At 39.7% G+C, this 16,631-nt stretch overlaps 1 protein-coding gene across 2 annotated transcripts in view; it reads right to left on the minus strand.

Annotated features, from left to right (window-relative positions):
* TRAPPC11 (trafficking protein particle complex subunit 11) overlaps positions 1–16,501 on the minus strand; it is a 38,012-nt gene extending 21,511 nt beyond the window's left edge. Inside the window, exons 1-10 of one of the 2 annotated variants that reach the window (XM_055416383.2) lie at positions 16,348–16,501; positions 10,379–10,603; positions 9,360–9,529; positions 8,626–8,696; positions 7,694–7,808; positions 6,838–6,937; positions 6,400–6,473; positions 5,438–5,534; positions 2,893–3,026; positions 1,514–1,661 (exon numbers count right to left, since the gene is read on the minus strand). In XM_055416383.2, the coding sequence (XP_055272358.2) occupies positions 1,514–1,661; positions 2,893–3,026; positions 5,438–5,534; positions 6,400–6,473; positions 6,838–6,937; positions 7,694–7,808; positions 8,626–8,696; positions 9,360–9,529; positions 10,379–10,582 (1,113 nt within the window). In that variant the 5' untranslated portion in view covers positions 10,583–10,603; positions 16,348–16,501. Of the gene's footprint in view, positions 1–1,513; positions 1,662–2,892; positions 3,027–5,437; positions 5,535–6,399; positions 6,474–6,837; positions 6,938–7,693; positions 7,809–8,625; positions 8,697–9,359; positions 9,530–10,378; positions 10,604–16,304 lie in introns of both variants that reach the window. The other variant, XM_055416382.2, reaches the window with a different exon arrangement.
* Between the last annotated feature and the right edge of the window lie 130 nt (positions 16,502–16,631).

A 16,631-nucleotide genomic window follows, 5' to 3' on the forward strand; every position in this document is an offset into this window, starting at 1 on the left:
AAAAATATGATTTTATCGCAAGTGCATTAAGTCCTGGTATTGGTGGAAGAAGGATATTTTTGGCACCAGGATTCACAAATTTATGCTCCTTTCCTTTTCTTTTTTTTATAACGTTCTCCCCTCTGAAACAAAAATGTAATAAAGAGTTTTTGTTGAAAAATAAAGAAAACTTCCAAAAGGAAAAGGATAAAAATTTAAATTACCTGTAGACCTACCACCACTATTAACAGTGTATGCATTATTCTTCCAGATTTTATATGCGAATGTTTACTTGTTATCAGCTAAAATAATTTTTCAACCTACTTTTTTCATTTAAATACATTCCCTGTATCTCACCATATCCTTGAATATTCTTCCAAAACATTATTTTTCATGGGTGCCTGCTATTGCACATTTTAACAGATTCCCTATAGTTGTTTACATTATTATTATTTTGCACTATGATTAATAGTTTTATAAATAACTCTTAAATCTTATCTCTTAGGATCCCTTATCTGCCTTAGGCTTCCTGAATATGAAATTCTAGCTCAAAAGATAGGCATGATTATATAATTACGTGACAGAAACATAATTACTTGACAGAAATACCATTTTACACTCCAGCCAAGATTTGCAAATGCCTGTTTACACATATCCCGACGAGACCTAGTTTTAATTGCCTTTTAAAATACTGTGCTCAAACGATAATATGACAAACTTTAAAAATATAAAACATACAATGAAATTATACATCATATATAAATAACATGGTAGAAAATAGTCTCAGTATATTATGACTTAAGGGGAAAAAAATTCAAATATTTAAAGTACTAATATGCAAATTGCTTTTTTTTTTCTGAACAGTTTTTTAAGCAGCACTGTTGTTTAAATTCCCCTAACTTCAGAGAAGAATTTTGAGATCTTAAATGAAAATAAACTGATATAACTATATGAATGCAAGTGTCTCTATGTATATAAACATATACACATACCATGTTTTTATTTTAAAAGGTGCTTATGGAGTAATTGGTATTTAAATATAAACATGCAAGAGAAAGGCAATATAAAATGTCAAGTTTAAAAAACTATGCAATTAATAACTCTTAAATAGATTCTTTAGAGTTTTCCATAGAGGAGAACCCCAGGAAGAGAAAGAAGTCCATGATGTCCTCTCCACTGGGTCAAAATAAAGCGCATTGCTCAGTGTCCTTCAAACTGCAAAACAATGAATTTACAGTGTAGCAAAGACTAAACTTGGCTTTTATTTTAAAGCAACTTTCCCTGGTCAAAATCATTAACTTATGGCTAATCAAAAATCAGTTCTTCAAAGAAAAATGTCTGCTTAGTTCATAGGTGAAAACAGAGTACTCAGGCTAAAACTGAAAAAATCCTAATTCCTGAAAATATCAAGATAAAAACTCATTATAGGCAAAGGTTTGGAAAAAAATTATCAGCGCCAACCAGCTTTATTCTCTTTCAAGAGAAGGTTAATAAACTTCCTAATTGCCAGGTAATACAGGAGTCAGTGACTTACTTCATGGTTACAGAGGGCTTTGGCAAGCTGTTTCCGTTCCTGGGCATAGTATGCTGCCTGCTGATAATAGAAACCAGGATTCTGAGTTTGAATAGCTGTCAACCCCAATTTAATGGCTTCATCAAATAAATCTCCAAAGGCCTGGAATCTTCAAGGGGAAAAAAAAACAAACAAGAAATTTTAAGAGAGAAAAGAAGCAGCAGCTTACTTCTATTAATACTAGTCTCTCATCCTGAAACCAAAACCTCAGAAGACTGTATCCAGAAAATGCCACTGGTGAGCTGTAAACTGGGGATTGCTTTGTAAATACTAATAAACACTAATTGTAGGTTACAGAAAAATTCTCCAAGTCAACTCTCCCATGCTAGTGAGTCTTTATAAATGTATCATCAAACCAGCTGTCAACACGGTTCCAACCAGTCAAATACAGTCATGTGTCTGGGATATTCACTGGTATATTCTCAGTGTCTCGACACATGGCAGAAACTTGGTGTGTGTGTGTGTGTGTGTGTGTGTGTGTGTGTACACATGGCAGAAACTTGATGTGTGTGTGTGTGTGTACACATGGCAGAAACTTGGTGTGTGTGTGTGTGTGTGTGTACACATGGCAGAAACTTGGTGTGTGTGTGTGTGTGTGTACACATGGCAGAAACTTGGTGTGTGTGTGTGTGTGTGTGTGTACACATGGCAGAAACTTGGTGTGTGTGTGTGTGTGTGTACACATGGCAGAAACTTGGTGTGTGTGTGTGTGTGTGTACACATGGCAGAAACTTGGTGTGTGTGTGTGTGTGTGTACACATGGCAGAAACTTGGTGTGTGTGTGTGTGTGTGTACACATGGCAGAAACTTGGTGTGTGTGTGTGTGTGTGTGTGTGTGTGTGTGTGTGTGGACACATGGCAGAAACTTAGTGTGTGTGTGGGTGTGTGGGTGTGTCACATGGCAGAAACTTGATATACGAAACTTGTGTGTGTGCGTGCGGTGTGTGTCACATGGCAGAAACTTGATACACGTGTGTGTGTGTGTATCACATGGCAGAAACTTGATATACGTGTGTGTGTGTGTGTGTGTCACTTGGCAGAAACTTGATATGCGTGTGTGTGTGTGTCACATGGCAGAAACTTGATATACGTGTGTGTGTGTGTGTGTCACATGGCAAAAACTTGATATACGTGTGTGTGCACGCGCGCACGCTGATTCCCATTAAGGAACTGTATAAATCAATATCCACCATTACACCAAACATGCTGGATCATTAAAAACCTACTTACTGAAAAAAACCTTGGTGCAGTTTATAACCAAAGTCCATGCTAACTCCATTCCTCCAAATTCCAAGAATTTGATTAAAAAAAAAATTCTGAAAATAATATTTAAAACATACTGTTTAGACATCCATGCTGCATGCTCAAAAGCCAACTCTGCACTTCCAATTTTTTTCTTACACAAGTCAATATGCTTTCGGAACTGAGCGATTGCATCCAGCGGGGTGTTGTGTTGAAAACACAACCTACAGATCTGCAAGATGTAAAACCAACGCCAAAGTTAAGAAGAAAACCAAACTCAAAGGTGTGTTTATTTAAAAGTATATAAAGTTTGAGACTAACTTTAAAAAAACTAGGGAATGTCCATCTCTGAAGTTCAACAGAATTGAAGTAGAACAGAATTGATCTTCTCTGTTAGAAAAGTTATCTAAAAAGGTTATGTCCCATCGATTAATGAAATAAAATTATTCACTATATGTAGTGAATCTATTCTATACCATAGAAAGTTTTGTTAAGGGATAGCATAAGGAAAAATTAAACCCAGTGAAGAGCATAAAGATGGGCAAAAATAAAATATTTCCCACAGGGAACTGAGAAAGGACAGATGAACTTTCAGTTTTAGAACTGTCAGAAAACAAAAGACATTCTGCAGCACAATAAAAGCACAGCATCCTCTGTATCAAAGAAGGATTACAGAAATTCTTGAAAAATTTTTCTCTGGGATACTATTTCAAAGTAATAATATATACGTATGTAGGGTAAATGAAAAAAAAAAGCAGAAACAAAGCCTAAATTTATTTCCACATGCTTACTGTTGTGGTTCAGTCACTCAGTCATGTCCAACTCTTTTGCAACCCCATGGACTACAGCCCACCAGGCTCCTCTGACCATGGCATTGTCCAGACAAGAATACTGGAGTGGGTTGCCATGCCCTCCTCCAGGGAAACTTCAGGGATTGAACCTGTGTCTCCTGTTTGGCAGCCAGATTCTTTACCACTGAGCTACCTGGGAAGCTCACATATTTATTAGCAGTTTTGATGTTACTGTTTAGGTAAAAAGGAATAAATGAAAAGTTGTATCTCTCATCAGTCCCTGTCCCTCGGGGATCCAATTTCCCCCTCTAAAGGCAACCAGCTCCTGGGATTCGTGGTACAGTCTATGCTCAGATAAGTATGTGCATGCATTTACATGTGAACTATTAATATCATTTTCATACAAATAGCATTTCACTAAATACACTATTCTGTGCCTCACTTTTTTCACCTACCAATATATTTTTTCTATCATTCCATTTCAATATGCGCAGCTGCCTCATTCTTATTAGTTGTGTATTTCACTGTTCGGAGTTATTTATGTTGATCAATCACTTACTGCTGGGTTTCCAATCTTTTCTTATTAAAAGATACAATAAATATCCTCATACACATGATTTGTAAGTCTTAGCACAGACGTGGGATAAATTTCCAGAAATGGAATTGCTAGGTCAAAAGGAATGTGCAAATTTAAATCTTAACAGTCATTATAAAAAAATAGCTTCTGTAGAAGGTGTACCAATCTACACTTACACGAGTAATGAATCAAGTGTACATCTACCCTCACATCACTCTTTAAAAGCCTCTTTAAAAGATGAGTGCAGAAAGATGAAAAGCAAATCACACAGCCTCTCTTACCTTCCAGAGGTGTCTACTTCTACCGTATACAATCTTAAAGTGTTCACATAACAGGTATAAAAGTTTTCTCTGTGGGGAATAAGTACACTTTTTTTGGACCTATGCCATTACACCAAGGAAGGCTTCAGTTCAATTCAGTTCAGTCGCTCAGTCGTGTCCAACTCTTTGTGACCCCATGAATCACAGCACGCCAGGCCTCCCTGTCCATCACCAACTCCCGGAGTTCACCCAAACTCATGTCCATAGAGTCGGTGATGCCATCCAGCCATCTCATTCTCTGTCGTCCCCTTCTCCTCCCGCCCCCAACCTTTCCCAGCATCAGAGTCTTTTCCAGTGAATCAACTCGTCGCATGAAGTGGCCAAAGTATTGGAGTTTCAGCTTTAGCATCAGTCCCTCCAATGAACACCCAGGATTGATCTCCTCTAGAATGGACTGGTTGGATCTCCTTGCAGTCCAAGGGACTCTCAAGAGTCTTCTCCAGCACCACAGTTCAAAAGCATCAATTCTTCAGCGATCAGCCCAGTTCTAATAGACTGCATCTTTTCAAATTCAGTACTACCAGCAGCTTTCTTCTCACTGTCTCCTGCGCCCACTTAAAAACAAAAGACCCTCCTCGAGGAGTTTTACAAAGATAAAACTGCTCTAAACGAGAACTCTGGGACCCACAGCTCATAACCAAGCACTACAATTAGGCTGCTAAGAACCAGGGCAGCCCTTGAGATAAGGGACATAAAGCAACAGAACACAATTAACCACCTGGAGAAGGGAATGGCAACCCGCTCCAGTATTCTTCCCTGGAAAATTCCACGGACAGAGCCTAGCGGGCTACAGTCCAGGGGGGGTCACAAAGAGTCGGACATGACTGAGTGCCTAACACAATTTATCAAGTGATCACTTTTCAGAGCAAGTGACTAATCAGGATTTTCAAATCTTAAGCAGACAATCCCATATTTAATGCCAAATATTCCTTATTCTTGGATGTGGAACTATTACCTTATAGTTTGTAAATCCTGCCATGGTCTTAATTTCCAGAATGTTAGTTTCATGGGCTCTCAATTCATGTACAAGGTTATAGGCGGTCCTGTAATTCCTAATATACACACAGGAAAGAAAATTAACCATGATGCTGGTTGATTTTAAGGAAAGATTACTATCAGCAAAATTACCAGAAATAACAGAGTCGATATTTACTCAACATGTCTTAACACTCAATAGCTTCAGTAACAACATACAGGGATCAGTCTCTGATGTGCTAGAAAATGACATACTGATTTGTTATGTGTGGGAGGAGTCAATGTCTTTTCACTAAGAACAGAACCCACGGTACATTGTTCGGTCACTAACATCTGTGTACAGCTGACAAGAAATAAGTTGAAAAAACAAAAATAAAGTGGAAAATTGACCAAGAGTTACATGACAAAATTAACATTCTGTTAAAAAACAAGTAATTTTTAAAAGCCTCTGAATAACAGATGATGCCACTGGCAGGTATTATAAACTAAAAACAAAATGAATTAAAATAAAATCATAGTTGAATTGAATAAACATACTACACACCTCAAAAAATTCAGTCTGATTCAGATACTCTTCAGTACATATTAAACTTTGAAAATCAGTCTTAACACAGGGTTTTACTGAGTATACAAATGAGAAGCAGGCAACAGGATAGGAAAAATTTTAGTACTCTATTTCTTTAGATCATTATTAATTAAATTAGAACAGAAAGCGTTCTAACACTATAAAATTTATTTCTGATAATAAAATGGATAGTTTTCCAAAAAGTTCAAACATTATATTCCATTTATCACTAGAAAAATTAAAGTGAATATTACGAACCTGAATCTAACCAAGATAAACATTTTAAAAATTAAAGTTCGGTTGTCATTCAGAATTGCTCTTAATATGTTATTGTTAACATAAAGAAAAATCTAGTTTGACAACTGTTAGAAACTTACTTCAGAGCATTTTGTGTATCTTGTTTCAACTCACTGAAGAAAGCTATTTTGAACTGATGTCTAACAAATAAAAGCTGAAAAAAAGAGGAAAAAAATACATTACACATCTTCTCTTAAAAATATAAAAATCATAATAATGCTTGTTATGAGGAAATCTAAAAGTATAAAGGAAAATATTCGAAAGCAAGGTTCAAGGATTATTCCAGTAAACAAATGCAGTTAAGAAGGCTATAAAAGTACATCTTCAAGAGCTTTAAGGTCAAAGAGGACAAAAGATAAATTAATTTTTAAAAGCTTTAAAAAAAAACCTCAAAAGTACAGAAGCCATTTAAAAACATCAAAGTATTTAAGAACTTTAATCTCCTCAAAAATAACTGATGATGAATAATCTGCTCTAGAATGCTTCTGTTATTTCCTTCTTTAGGAAAAGACACATACCTGGTGTGTTGTTTTATTCAAAAATTCTTTATGAGATTTCACTCTTCTAATCTCAGTGTAGTAATAAGTCTGTGCATGTTCATAAAAGGCATTTTCTAATCTGTTCAAAAAAAAACAACAACAACATTCAAACACTGAACTTACTTTAAACCAAAGAGTTTTCAAGTATCATATTTCTAAGACCTGAAAGTAAATCCTGACAGAAATAATGCCTGATTTACTTCATAAGATAAAAAGTAAAACAAACCATAAACTAAATTTTTAGAAAAAAAAAACCCTAAAAATAGGACCCACCAAAAGCCATTTAAAATCATTTACAGTCTAAGAAATTATCAATAAAAATAACTCTTACAATTTGTAAAAATTAGGTAAGCTCTAAGACTACTCCCACTCCAATTATTTGATTATAAATATGAAAGAAATAAGATATCTAATACTCAAATAGATTTGACTGTTTTTTGTGACTATAACATTTAGGGTTTAAAGATAAAGAAAACTAACAGGAAAGGGACCAGAAGTGAGAACTAGCAAATGAGGTGAAAGAAACATCTGTGTAAGTTAAATCCTGCTTCATTCTATAATTATGAGATTACAGAGGAACCAAATGGCCTGAAGATGGATAAACAACTCAAAGTTCTGCTTATGAAAATAAGTACATATCAGAAGTATCTTCCCAGGGATGAAAGAAAGCTGACTTCAAAGTCAGGCAAAGATTGACCTTCAAGGCTCTTCCTCCTTGGAAGAGTTCTGAAGTTATAAAAGGGTTTCAATACATCTAAGGAAAATGTGCAAAAAAATAAAGTAAAATGGCTTAGTCAAAACTTAAATAATTCAATATACTGTCTCTGTTATTTACCTTATAATATAACCCACAAGGTGGTCTGTATGGGGCAGTACAAACAGAGACTTTCCTGATAGCTCACACGCGTTGCATAATGCTGCAGCCCTTTCTGAAGCAATGACATCTTCTCCTGTTGACAGCAAGTTCCATAAAGAGAGAAAATCAATATATTTTTCTTAATGAACACTTCCCCAAATTGGTACAACGTAATTAAAAAAAGACTCAAGCCACTTTCCACCACATCTGTAGGACCCCAGGGGCCCTTGAGAGCTCTGTGGGGTGCAGAGAAGCTGTACCATACATCTCTGTCATAGAAAAACACTGTGGAATTTTCTACAGAGCCAAGATAGGCCACGGAATGACAACAGATATACCACCTAACTGTCTCAAAAACCGTAACTAAAATAGAAGCAATAATTCATGAAAATGGTTTGCAAAACCATTTAAGACGCTTTAAGTTTCAACACAGAAAGAAAAATACATTTTGGCTTCTAAAGTTTGAGATGGTAGAAGAAATAAGCACTTGAAGTAAGACATTTTCTTATAGGAAATTAGAAAAACCCCCCGAGAACTTTTCTTTGTGCTACTGGAAATTTTAAAAAAAAAATTATGTAAGGTATATAATTTCAACTAGATCTCATAAGCAAAAAACCCTTCTTTAATTTTAAACATTAAGTGAACAACTATGGTGTCAATTAATATGTGCCTCCCTAGGTGAGGTGAATGGAACTAGCGAGCAGGACTTGAGAAGATGGGCACTCTTTAATGTTTTTAATTTTTTTATAATAAGCATTTACTCCTGTGTTATTGGAACATTTTTAAGGTTAACACACCATCTTTCACATAACTGAATGCATACAAGATTTTAAAATTAAAGATGATGCCTCCTGGTAATAAGAACTGGAGGGATAAACCAATCAATTAGTTGTTAAGCAACCTTCTGCTACCTGGGGGTAAGGGGGTTTTCTTCTGAATCAGAACCACTGCAACTTTGGTGTTTCTCCCTTGTAAACTCTGCCTGCAGCGGGAAAAGAGCAATAAGATGAATTAATAATTAAACCGTTTTTACTTAAAAAGTGTATTCAAGATTTTACGTAAGATACAAGATTGACAATTTAGTCCAAAAAAGACAAATTTAAACTAAAAAAAAAAAAAATCAAGATTAGGGAAACTTTTTCCCCCACATATAATGAAACATACATGCCACAATGATTTAAATTTTAAAAGTATAATCTCACATTGAGCCATTTCTTACAAAAAACTTCTTAGAAGGCAAAGTTTAACATATACTTTAATATAAAAGTTACAGGACAACTTATTTCTTTATAGTGATATGTTAGTCATCCAAAAGAATTATTTAGAAACAAACGGTGATAAAGCAAAAAGTGCTTTATGAGACTAAATAATAAACCACTACAGTTCAAAAACATATATAAATGCAAGAAAAAGCATTTGGATATTTAGGCCAATTTGTCTTTGAAATTTCTTCCCATTGCTTAGCATACTGTAAGTTAAGGTCAGTTAATGCTACCTGTTAGCAAGTCAACAGGTTTCCCCGGAGGCCAGTGATCCCTGAATGACCACTGCAGTCTTAACAGCACTCATCTGCCTTCAGTAAGTGGCAGTAAGCCCCAGAGGTGGGTCTGACCTCACACAGTCAACCTGACAAAGGGGTCCATACCTGACTATTTCCACTCTGGTGGCACATTCGGACTGCTTCTCCTTCCACTGGGGCTCGTCCCAGTCCAGTTCATAGAACACGACCACCAGGGCCGGCACCAGATTCAGATGTTTGTTCATCCAGCCCGTCTTTAAGATCCCTTTGGGGATGTACCATTCATACGAAGTTCTCTGCAAACATTGGCCAAAGTTGAAACGAGGGACTTGACAATGAGAACAGCAGAGACCGCTTGTTATGGAGTGCAGGCACTTTCTGTGTATCCCTCCCATTCCATATACACACGCCACACTTTAAAGATAACACTTTTTACAGAAACCAAATAAGAGACGGCAATTTATGGAGGCAGACACTCAACCCTAGAGCCAGTACTGTAACCATTTAAAGAAGGATCAAAGCCAAAGCATTTCTAATGCCGTCAAGTCTTTCAAATAACTATGTCAAGCTTTCAAATTCAAGAGGCTGAATTAAACAGCCCTTTCCCCAATAAATTCTACTTATATTCCTCACTATCCCAGATCCTGCTCTTATAAAAGTTGCTCAGGCGTTCTCTAAAGCCCAAAGTGGCTTCATTTGTTTTTAAGTCATGTGGCCAGGATAGCATTATACCTCCCTGTGGGTAAAAGGAAACAATGACAGATAATTCCTAAGTACAGTGGTGTAAGGGCAGTCACTCTGGGTCAGCATGAGTGCCACGTCGTGGGAGGGGATGGCCTGAAGCACCCAGAAACTCTCGAATCACCCCCAAAGCACCTGCACCAACCCAGACTACTCCAGCTCATGCTGGTCCAACATTTACTCCACATGAGGAAAGAGAGGACAGGATACAAAACAACTTGGGAACTTGCAGTGTATCACATGCATGAAAACATCTAGAGTTTTCTTCATCCACCTCTGTCACCATGTCCTTGATAAACTCAGGGGTTTCCCTGCACAGATATAGGAACAAAAAGGATATACACACTCAAAGAAGGGGAGACAGAGGGAGAAGGAGGGTCCCCTTGCAAGTATAAGGTCATTACCTTGGGTCTACATTTAGGATACTCGTGGTCACCTGGGAGCACCTTGAAAGAAATCGGAACCCGATCAGCCCTCCGGTTGGCACAGAAGGCATCCCAGACAGCTCGATGGACAGCATTATAGACCACATCCAGGCCTGTGAGAGTGACGAAAGCCATAGGCCGACAACATAATTCCACAGGGAAGTCCCACTGTGTGGGGCTCATGTTTAAGACGTCACGAAAACTCTAAAACACAAACATTAATACATCAGTAATTGATTTAGTAAAAGCGCACATCCTCATCTAACACATGAACCACTCAGGAAATATTACAAAAAGGCAAAAGACTTTGAGTGTTTACAAAGTGTCGAGCAAATCCAAAAGAAGAGAGCAAATGGGAAAAATTTAATTCTTGAATTGGACCTATTAAAATTTAATAACTACACATGGACATCACCAGATGGTCAACACCGAAATCAGACTGATTATATTCTTTGCCGCCGAAGATGGAGAAGCTCAATACAGTCAGCAAAAACAAGACCGGGAGCTGACTGTGGCTCAGATCATGAACTACTTATTGCCAAATTCAGACTTAAATCAATGAAAGTAGGGAAAACCACTAGACCATTCAGGTATGACATAAATCAAACCCCTTACGATTATACAGTGGAAGTGAGAAATAGATTCAAGGGATTAGATCTGACAGACAGAGAACTAATGATGAACTATGGATGGAAATATGTACAGACATAGTACAGGAGGCAGGGATCAAGACCATCCCCCAAAGAAAGAAATGCAAAAATGAAAGTTGTCTGAGGAGGTCTTACAAATAGCTGAGAAAAGAAGAGAAGCTAGAAGTAAAGGAGAAAAGGAAAGATACGCCAATCTGAATGCAGAGTTCCAAAGAACAGCAAGGAGAGATAAGAAAGCCTTCCTCAATGATCAATAGAAAGAAACAAAGGAAAACAACAGAATGGGAGACTAGAGGCCTCCAAGAAAATTAAGAAATACTAAGGGAACATTTCATGCAAAGATGGGCACAATAAAGGACAGGAATGGTATGGACCTAACAGAGCAGAAGAGATTAGGAAGAGGTGGCAAGAATACACAGAAGAACTGTACAAAAAGATCTTCATGACCCAGATAATCACGATGGTGTGATCACTGACCTAGAGCCAGACATCTTGGAATGTGAAGTCAAGAGGGCCTTAGAAAGCATCACTACGAACAAAGCTAGTGGAGGTGATGGAATTCCAGTTGAGGTATTTCAAATCCTAAAAGATGATGCTGTGAAAGTGCTGCACTCAATATGCCAGCAAGTCTGGAAAACTCAGCAGTGGCCACAGGACTGTAAAGGTAAGTTTTCATTCCAATCCCAAAGAAAGGCAATGCCAAAGAATGCTCAAACTACTACACAATTGCACTCATCTCACACACTAGCAAAGTAATGCTAAAAATTCTCCAAGCCAGGATTCAACAGTATGTGAACTGTGAACTTCCAGATGTTCAAGCTGGATTTAGAAAAGGCAGAGGAACCAGAGATCAAATTGCCAACATTCGCTGGATCATAGAAAAAGCAAGAGAATTCCAGAAAAACATCTACTTCTGCTTTACTGATTACGCCAAAGCCTTGACTGTGTAGATCACAACAAACTGTAGAAAATTCTGAAAGAGACGGGAATACCAGACCACCTGACCTGCCTCTTGAGAAACCTGTATGCAGGTCAGGAAGCAACAGTTAGAACCGCACATGGGACAACGCACTGGTTCCAAATAGGAAAAGTAGTATGTCAAGGCCGTATATTGTCACCCTGCTTATTTAACTTATATGCAGAGTACATCATGAGAAACGCTGGGCTGCATGAAGTACAAGCTGAAATCAAGATTGCCGGGAGAAATATCAATAACCTCAGATATGCAGATAACACCACCCTTATGGCAGAAAGTGAAGAAGAACTAAAGAGCCTCCTGATGAAAGTGAAAGAGGAGAGTGAAAAGTTGGCTTAAAACTCAACATTCAGAAAATGAAGACCATGGCATCCGGTCCCATCACTTCAAGGCAAACAGATGGGGAAACAATGACACTTTATTTTCTTGGGCTCCAAGATCACTGCAGATGGTGACTGCAGCCATGAAATTAAAAGAAGCTTCCTCCTTGGAAGGAAAACTATGACCAACCTAGACAGCATATTAAAATGCAGAAACATTACTTTGCCAACAAAGGTCCGTTTAGTCAAAGCTATGGTTTTTCCAGTAGTCATGTATGGATGTGAGAGCTGGACTATAAAGAGCGCTGAGCACTGAAGAATTGATGCTTTTGAGCTGTGGTGTTGGAGAAGACTCTTAAGAGTCCCTTGGGCTGCAAGGAGATCCAACCAGTCCATTCTAAAGGAGATCAATCCTGGGTGTTCATTGGAAGGACTGATGCTGAAGCTGAAACTCTAATACTTTGGCCACCTGATGCAAAGAACTGACTCACTAGAAAAGACCCTGATGCTGGGAAAGATTGAAGGCGGGAGGAGAAGGGGACGACAGAGGATGAGATTGTATGGCATCACCAAATGGATGCACATGCGTTTGAGCAAGCTCCGAGAGATGGTGAAGGACAGGGAGCCCTGGCGCTCTGCAGTCCACGGGGCTGCAGACAGTGGGACACTGCTGAGCGACTGACCAACAACGTGTACAACGACCGTAGCCAACTTCCAGCAAATCACTGTTTCTAGTAACATCTCAGAACCACACAGAACTTCAGGATGAACAGACCAAAACTGCAGGAGAGTGATCAAACTACCTCCTTCAGTTATTAAAATGATAATAGCAATGATTGACTGACTTATACAACAAAGTACAATTATCTCTAATTTCTCTGTAACTGCTAACATCTGATTTCCTGAGCTAGCATTAAAATTGTATGCTAATTATCTAAATAGCTGTGTTTTCTCACTTCTCCACAATTAACGCAAATACATCACTTAAAGGAAAATCTACAAGGGAAAAATTAATAATGAATGGAACCCTCTAGGAGAACGAATTTCTATTGTGTCCTTTAGCCGAGAAGCGGTCTGTATAAATCCAAGAGGCACTAAGTTTACAAAAGCAATCATATAAAGATGTGTTTATTGCGAACAAAATTATCCCTGTATTATAAGAATAACTTCTCAATTCCAAACACATGTACCATAAGACTGGTTTCAGAGGTAATCTTCACCAGCATCTCATACAGGCCTAACACACAATTTCTGTGAGAAGCACTTAGGCCACCAAAACAGTATTTTTACCTGAAAAGTTGATTTCAGTTCAGTTCAGTCGCTCAGTCGTGTCCGACTCTTTGCGACTCCATGAATCACAGCACGCCAGGCCTCCCTGTCCATCATCAACTCCCGGAGTTCACTCAAACCCACCTCCATCGAGTCGGTGATGCCATCCAGCCATCTCATTCTCTGTCGTCCCCTTCTCCTCCTGCCCCCAATTTCTCCCAGCATCAGAGTCTTTTCCAGTGAGTCAACTCTTCGCATGAGGTGGCCAAAGTATTGGAGCTTCAGCTTTAGCCTCAGTCCTTCCAATGAACGCCCAGGACTGATCTCCTTTAGAATGGACTGGTTGTATCTCGGCTATTAGGCTTCTCACCTTAGGTACTAAAGGAACACTGGGTACTAGATAAATGGTGTGGAAAGCCTAACAGAAACAGCAGATGTCCACAATAGACAGACATTTCAGAACTGTTTCAACAGATATTCTGAGGACAGGATTAAGCTATGAGGGCAAAGGACCACATGTTCAGAAAAACAGCTCTTCTAGTTTCAGTGAATTTGGGGTGAAAATAAAACAGAGATGGTCAAAGCACAATCTGAGTACCACTGCTTGATCCCAAAGAGTCTAGATTAGAGCCCTAAATGCCCACTTCCTTTAATAATCCCAAAGACTCAAAAGAATTAGCTGTGGTCCTTGAATATGAGGTGGAAATAAGAAGAAACAGAAATGACTATTAATCATTTAAAATCAAAATCCTACCCAAGAGAAATATAACATAAACTACTAATACATAAATCATTTCAAATTTTTGTAGTAGTTACATTAAAAAGGGATGAAATTAATTTTATTAATATGCTATTTAACCGATGTTCAAAATATTATCAATTCAACATAACTATAAAAGTTACTAGTGAAACCCTTTACCTTTTTTAATACTAAGTCTTTCAAAGTCTGGTGTGTATTGTACACTCCAAGCATGTCTCAATCAGGCTGCTGCTGCTGCTGCTAAGTCGCTTCAGTCGTGTCCGACTCTGTGCGACCCCATAGAGGGCAGCCCACCAGGCTCCGCCGTCCCTGGGATTCTCCAGGCAAGAACACTGGAGTGGGTTGCCATTGCCTATTTCAAATGTCATCTATGGCTACTTGCTATTATACTAAACTAAGCAGTTCTAAGCTGATCACCGAAGAACTGATGCTTTTGTACTGTGGTACTGGAGAAGACTCTTGAGAGTCCCTTGGACTGCAAGGAGCTCCAACCAGTCCATTCTAAAGGAGATCAATCCTAGGTGTTCATTGGAAGGACTGAGGCTAAAGCTGAAACTCCAATACTTTGGCCACCTCATGCGACGAGTTGACTCATTGGAAAAGACTCTGATGCTGGGAGGGATTGGGGGCAGGAGGAGAAGGGGACGACAGAGAATGAGATGGCTGGATGGCATCACCGACTCGATGGACATGAATTTGGGTGAACTCCGGGAGTTGGTGATGGACAGGGAGGCTGGCGGGCTGTGATTCACGGGGTCGCAAAGAGTCGGACATGACTGAGTGACTGAACTGAACTGAAGCAGTTCTAAATGATGGTAACTCTGTACCAAAAATTACCATATGAAAATATATCAGAAAGTCTTGCCACATACTACCTTAGGAAGTTTTTTCACTTGCAATGGCTATGCCTAATCAGTGGCCAAAAAAAAAAAAAGGAAGAATATCAGCAAAGGCCAATTGTAAAGGTTGCATGGATCTCGATGACAGCCTATAGGAGAAATTTCCAGATCTCCTCGAAGAAACCAATGAGGCAACTAACCAAACTATGATCTAGAAGGAGATGGAGAAGTAGGAAGTAAACACTCTGGATGGGAAAGCAAGTAGTACAAGGGAAGTAGTCTGGAAGCTGGCATGATCATACAGTTACAAGGAAGACTCTCAGAAAGAACGCATGAGTGCTAGGTCTCTTCAGTCGTGTCAGACCCTTTGCGACCCCATGGACTGTAGCACACCAGGTTCCTCAGTCCATGGGATTCTCCAGGCAAGAATACTGGAGTTGGGTGGCCATGCCCTCCTCGAGGGGCTCTTCCCGACCGAGGGATGGAACCCACCACCCTTACGCCTCGTGCATTGGCGGGTGGGTTCCTTACCACTAGCGCCACCAGGGAAGCCCCCTTAGAAAGAATGACAGACTGCAAAGAAAGGTGATCTAATCAAAGTGACAGGTAATAACAATAATGCAGTCCCTATTTTTTATTTACCGGAGGTTCAGGATGCGCAGGACACAAGGCCGGTAAGGATGGGACTCAACGATGTCTAACTACAAAAACGATCAAAAGAGGAACGACAGCTTGGGGCCGGGACGGTGAAACAAAAGCTGATGCTGAGGGTGTGAAGCAACAGCCCGACTTACGAAAGACATGGGCCCCCCCTCACGGTCCAGAATCTTGCTCCCGAGGGCTCAAATGAAGAAACGCTGCAGCCCTAAAGGCAGACGCTTACCTTTCTCCTCTCCTCCCCGCTCCACCCCCTTTAAAGCTGGGGAGTCTTTTCTTTAGCAGCTAAAAGAGGAATGCACTCACTGACGCTGTAGGAAATCACGGGCTCCCCCCACCCCCCCAAAAAAAACACAAAACTCAGCATCTTTAGGCGCTAGCAATCTCCCTCGGAGGTTTTCCCCGGCCCCGGGGGTCTTCCAACTAGGACTCACTCAGGTCGCACGTCCCAGGCCCGCTGGGGCTGTGGCCGCTCACCGCCAGACGGCGAAGGACGAGAAGAAGCAAGCAGAGATGTCACAGAACGCCGCCCGGGAGGCTGGGGCCGTAGTCCCTGCAGCCGCCGCCCCTGCGCGGGAGCCAGCAAGCGAAACTTCCCAGGGCCCACCTGCGCAGGCACAGGAAGCACTTCCCAGACCTGACTGACAGCGCTTTGCACCAATCGCAGCCCCGGAACTGGACGCCGCTCCCGGAAACGTAAGGAAGGGGCTCCGCGTCCTAGAGGAGGAGGAGCTGGGGGCGGGGAGATGAGGAGCCAATAG

The sequence above is a fragment of the Moschus berezovskii genome, chromosome 26, assembly GCF_049115385.1.
Source record: "Moschus berezovskii isolate FMDL1 chromosome 26, NW_MosBer_1.0, whole genome shotgun sequence".
NCBI classification, from domain to species: Eukaryota; Metazoa; Chordata; class Mammalia; order Artiodactyla; family Moschidae; genus Moschus; species Moschus berezovskii.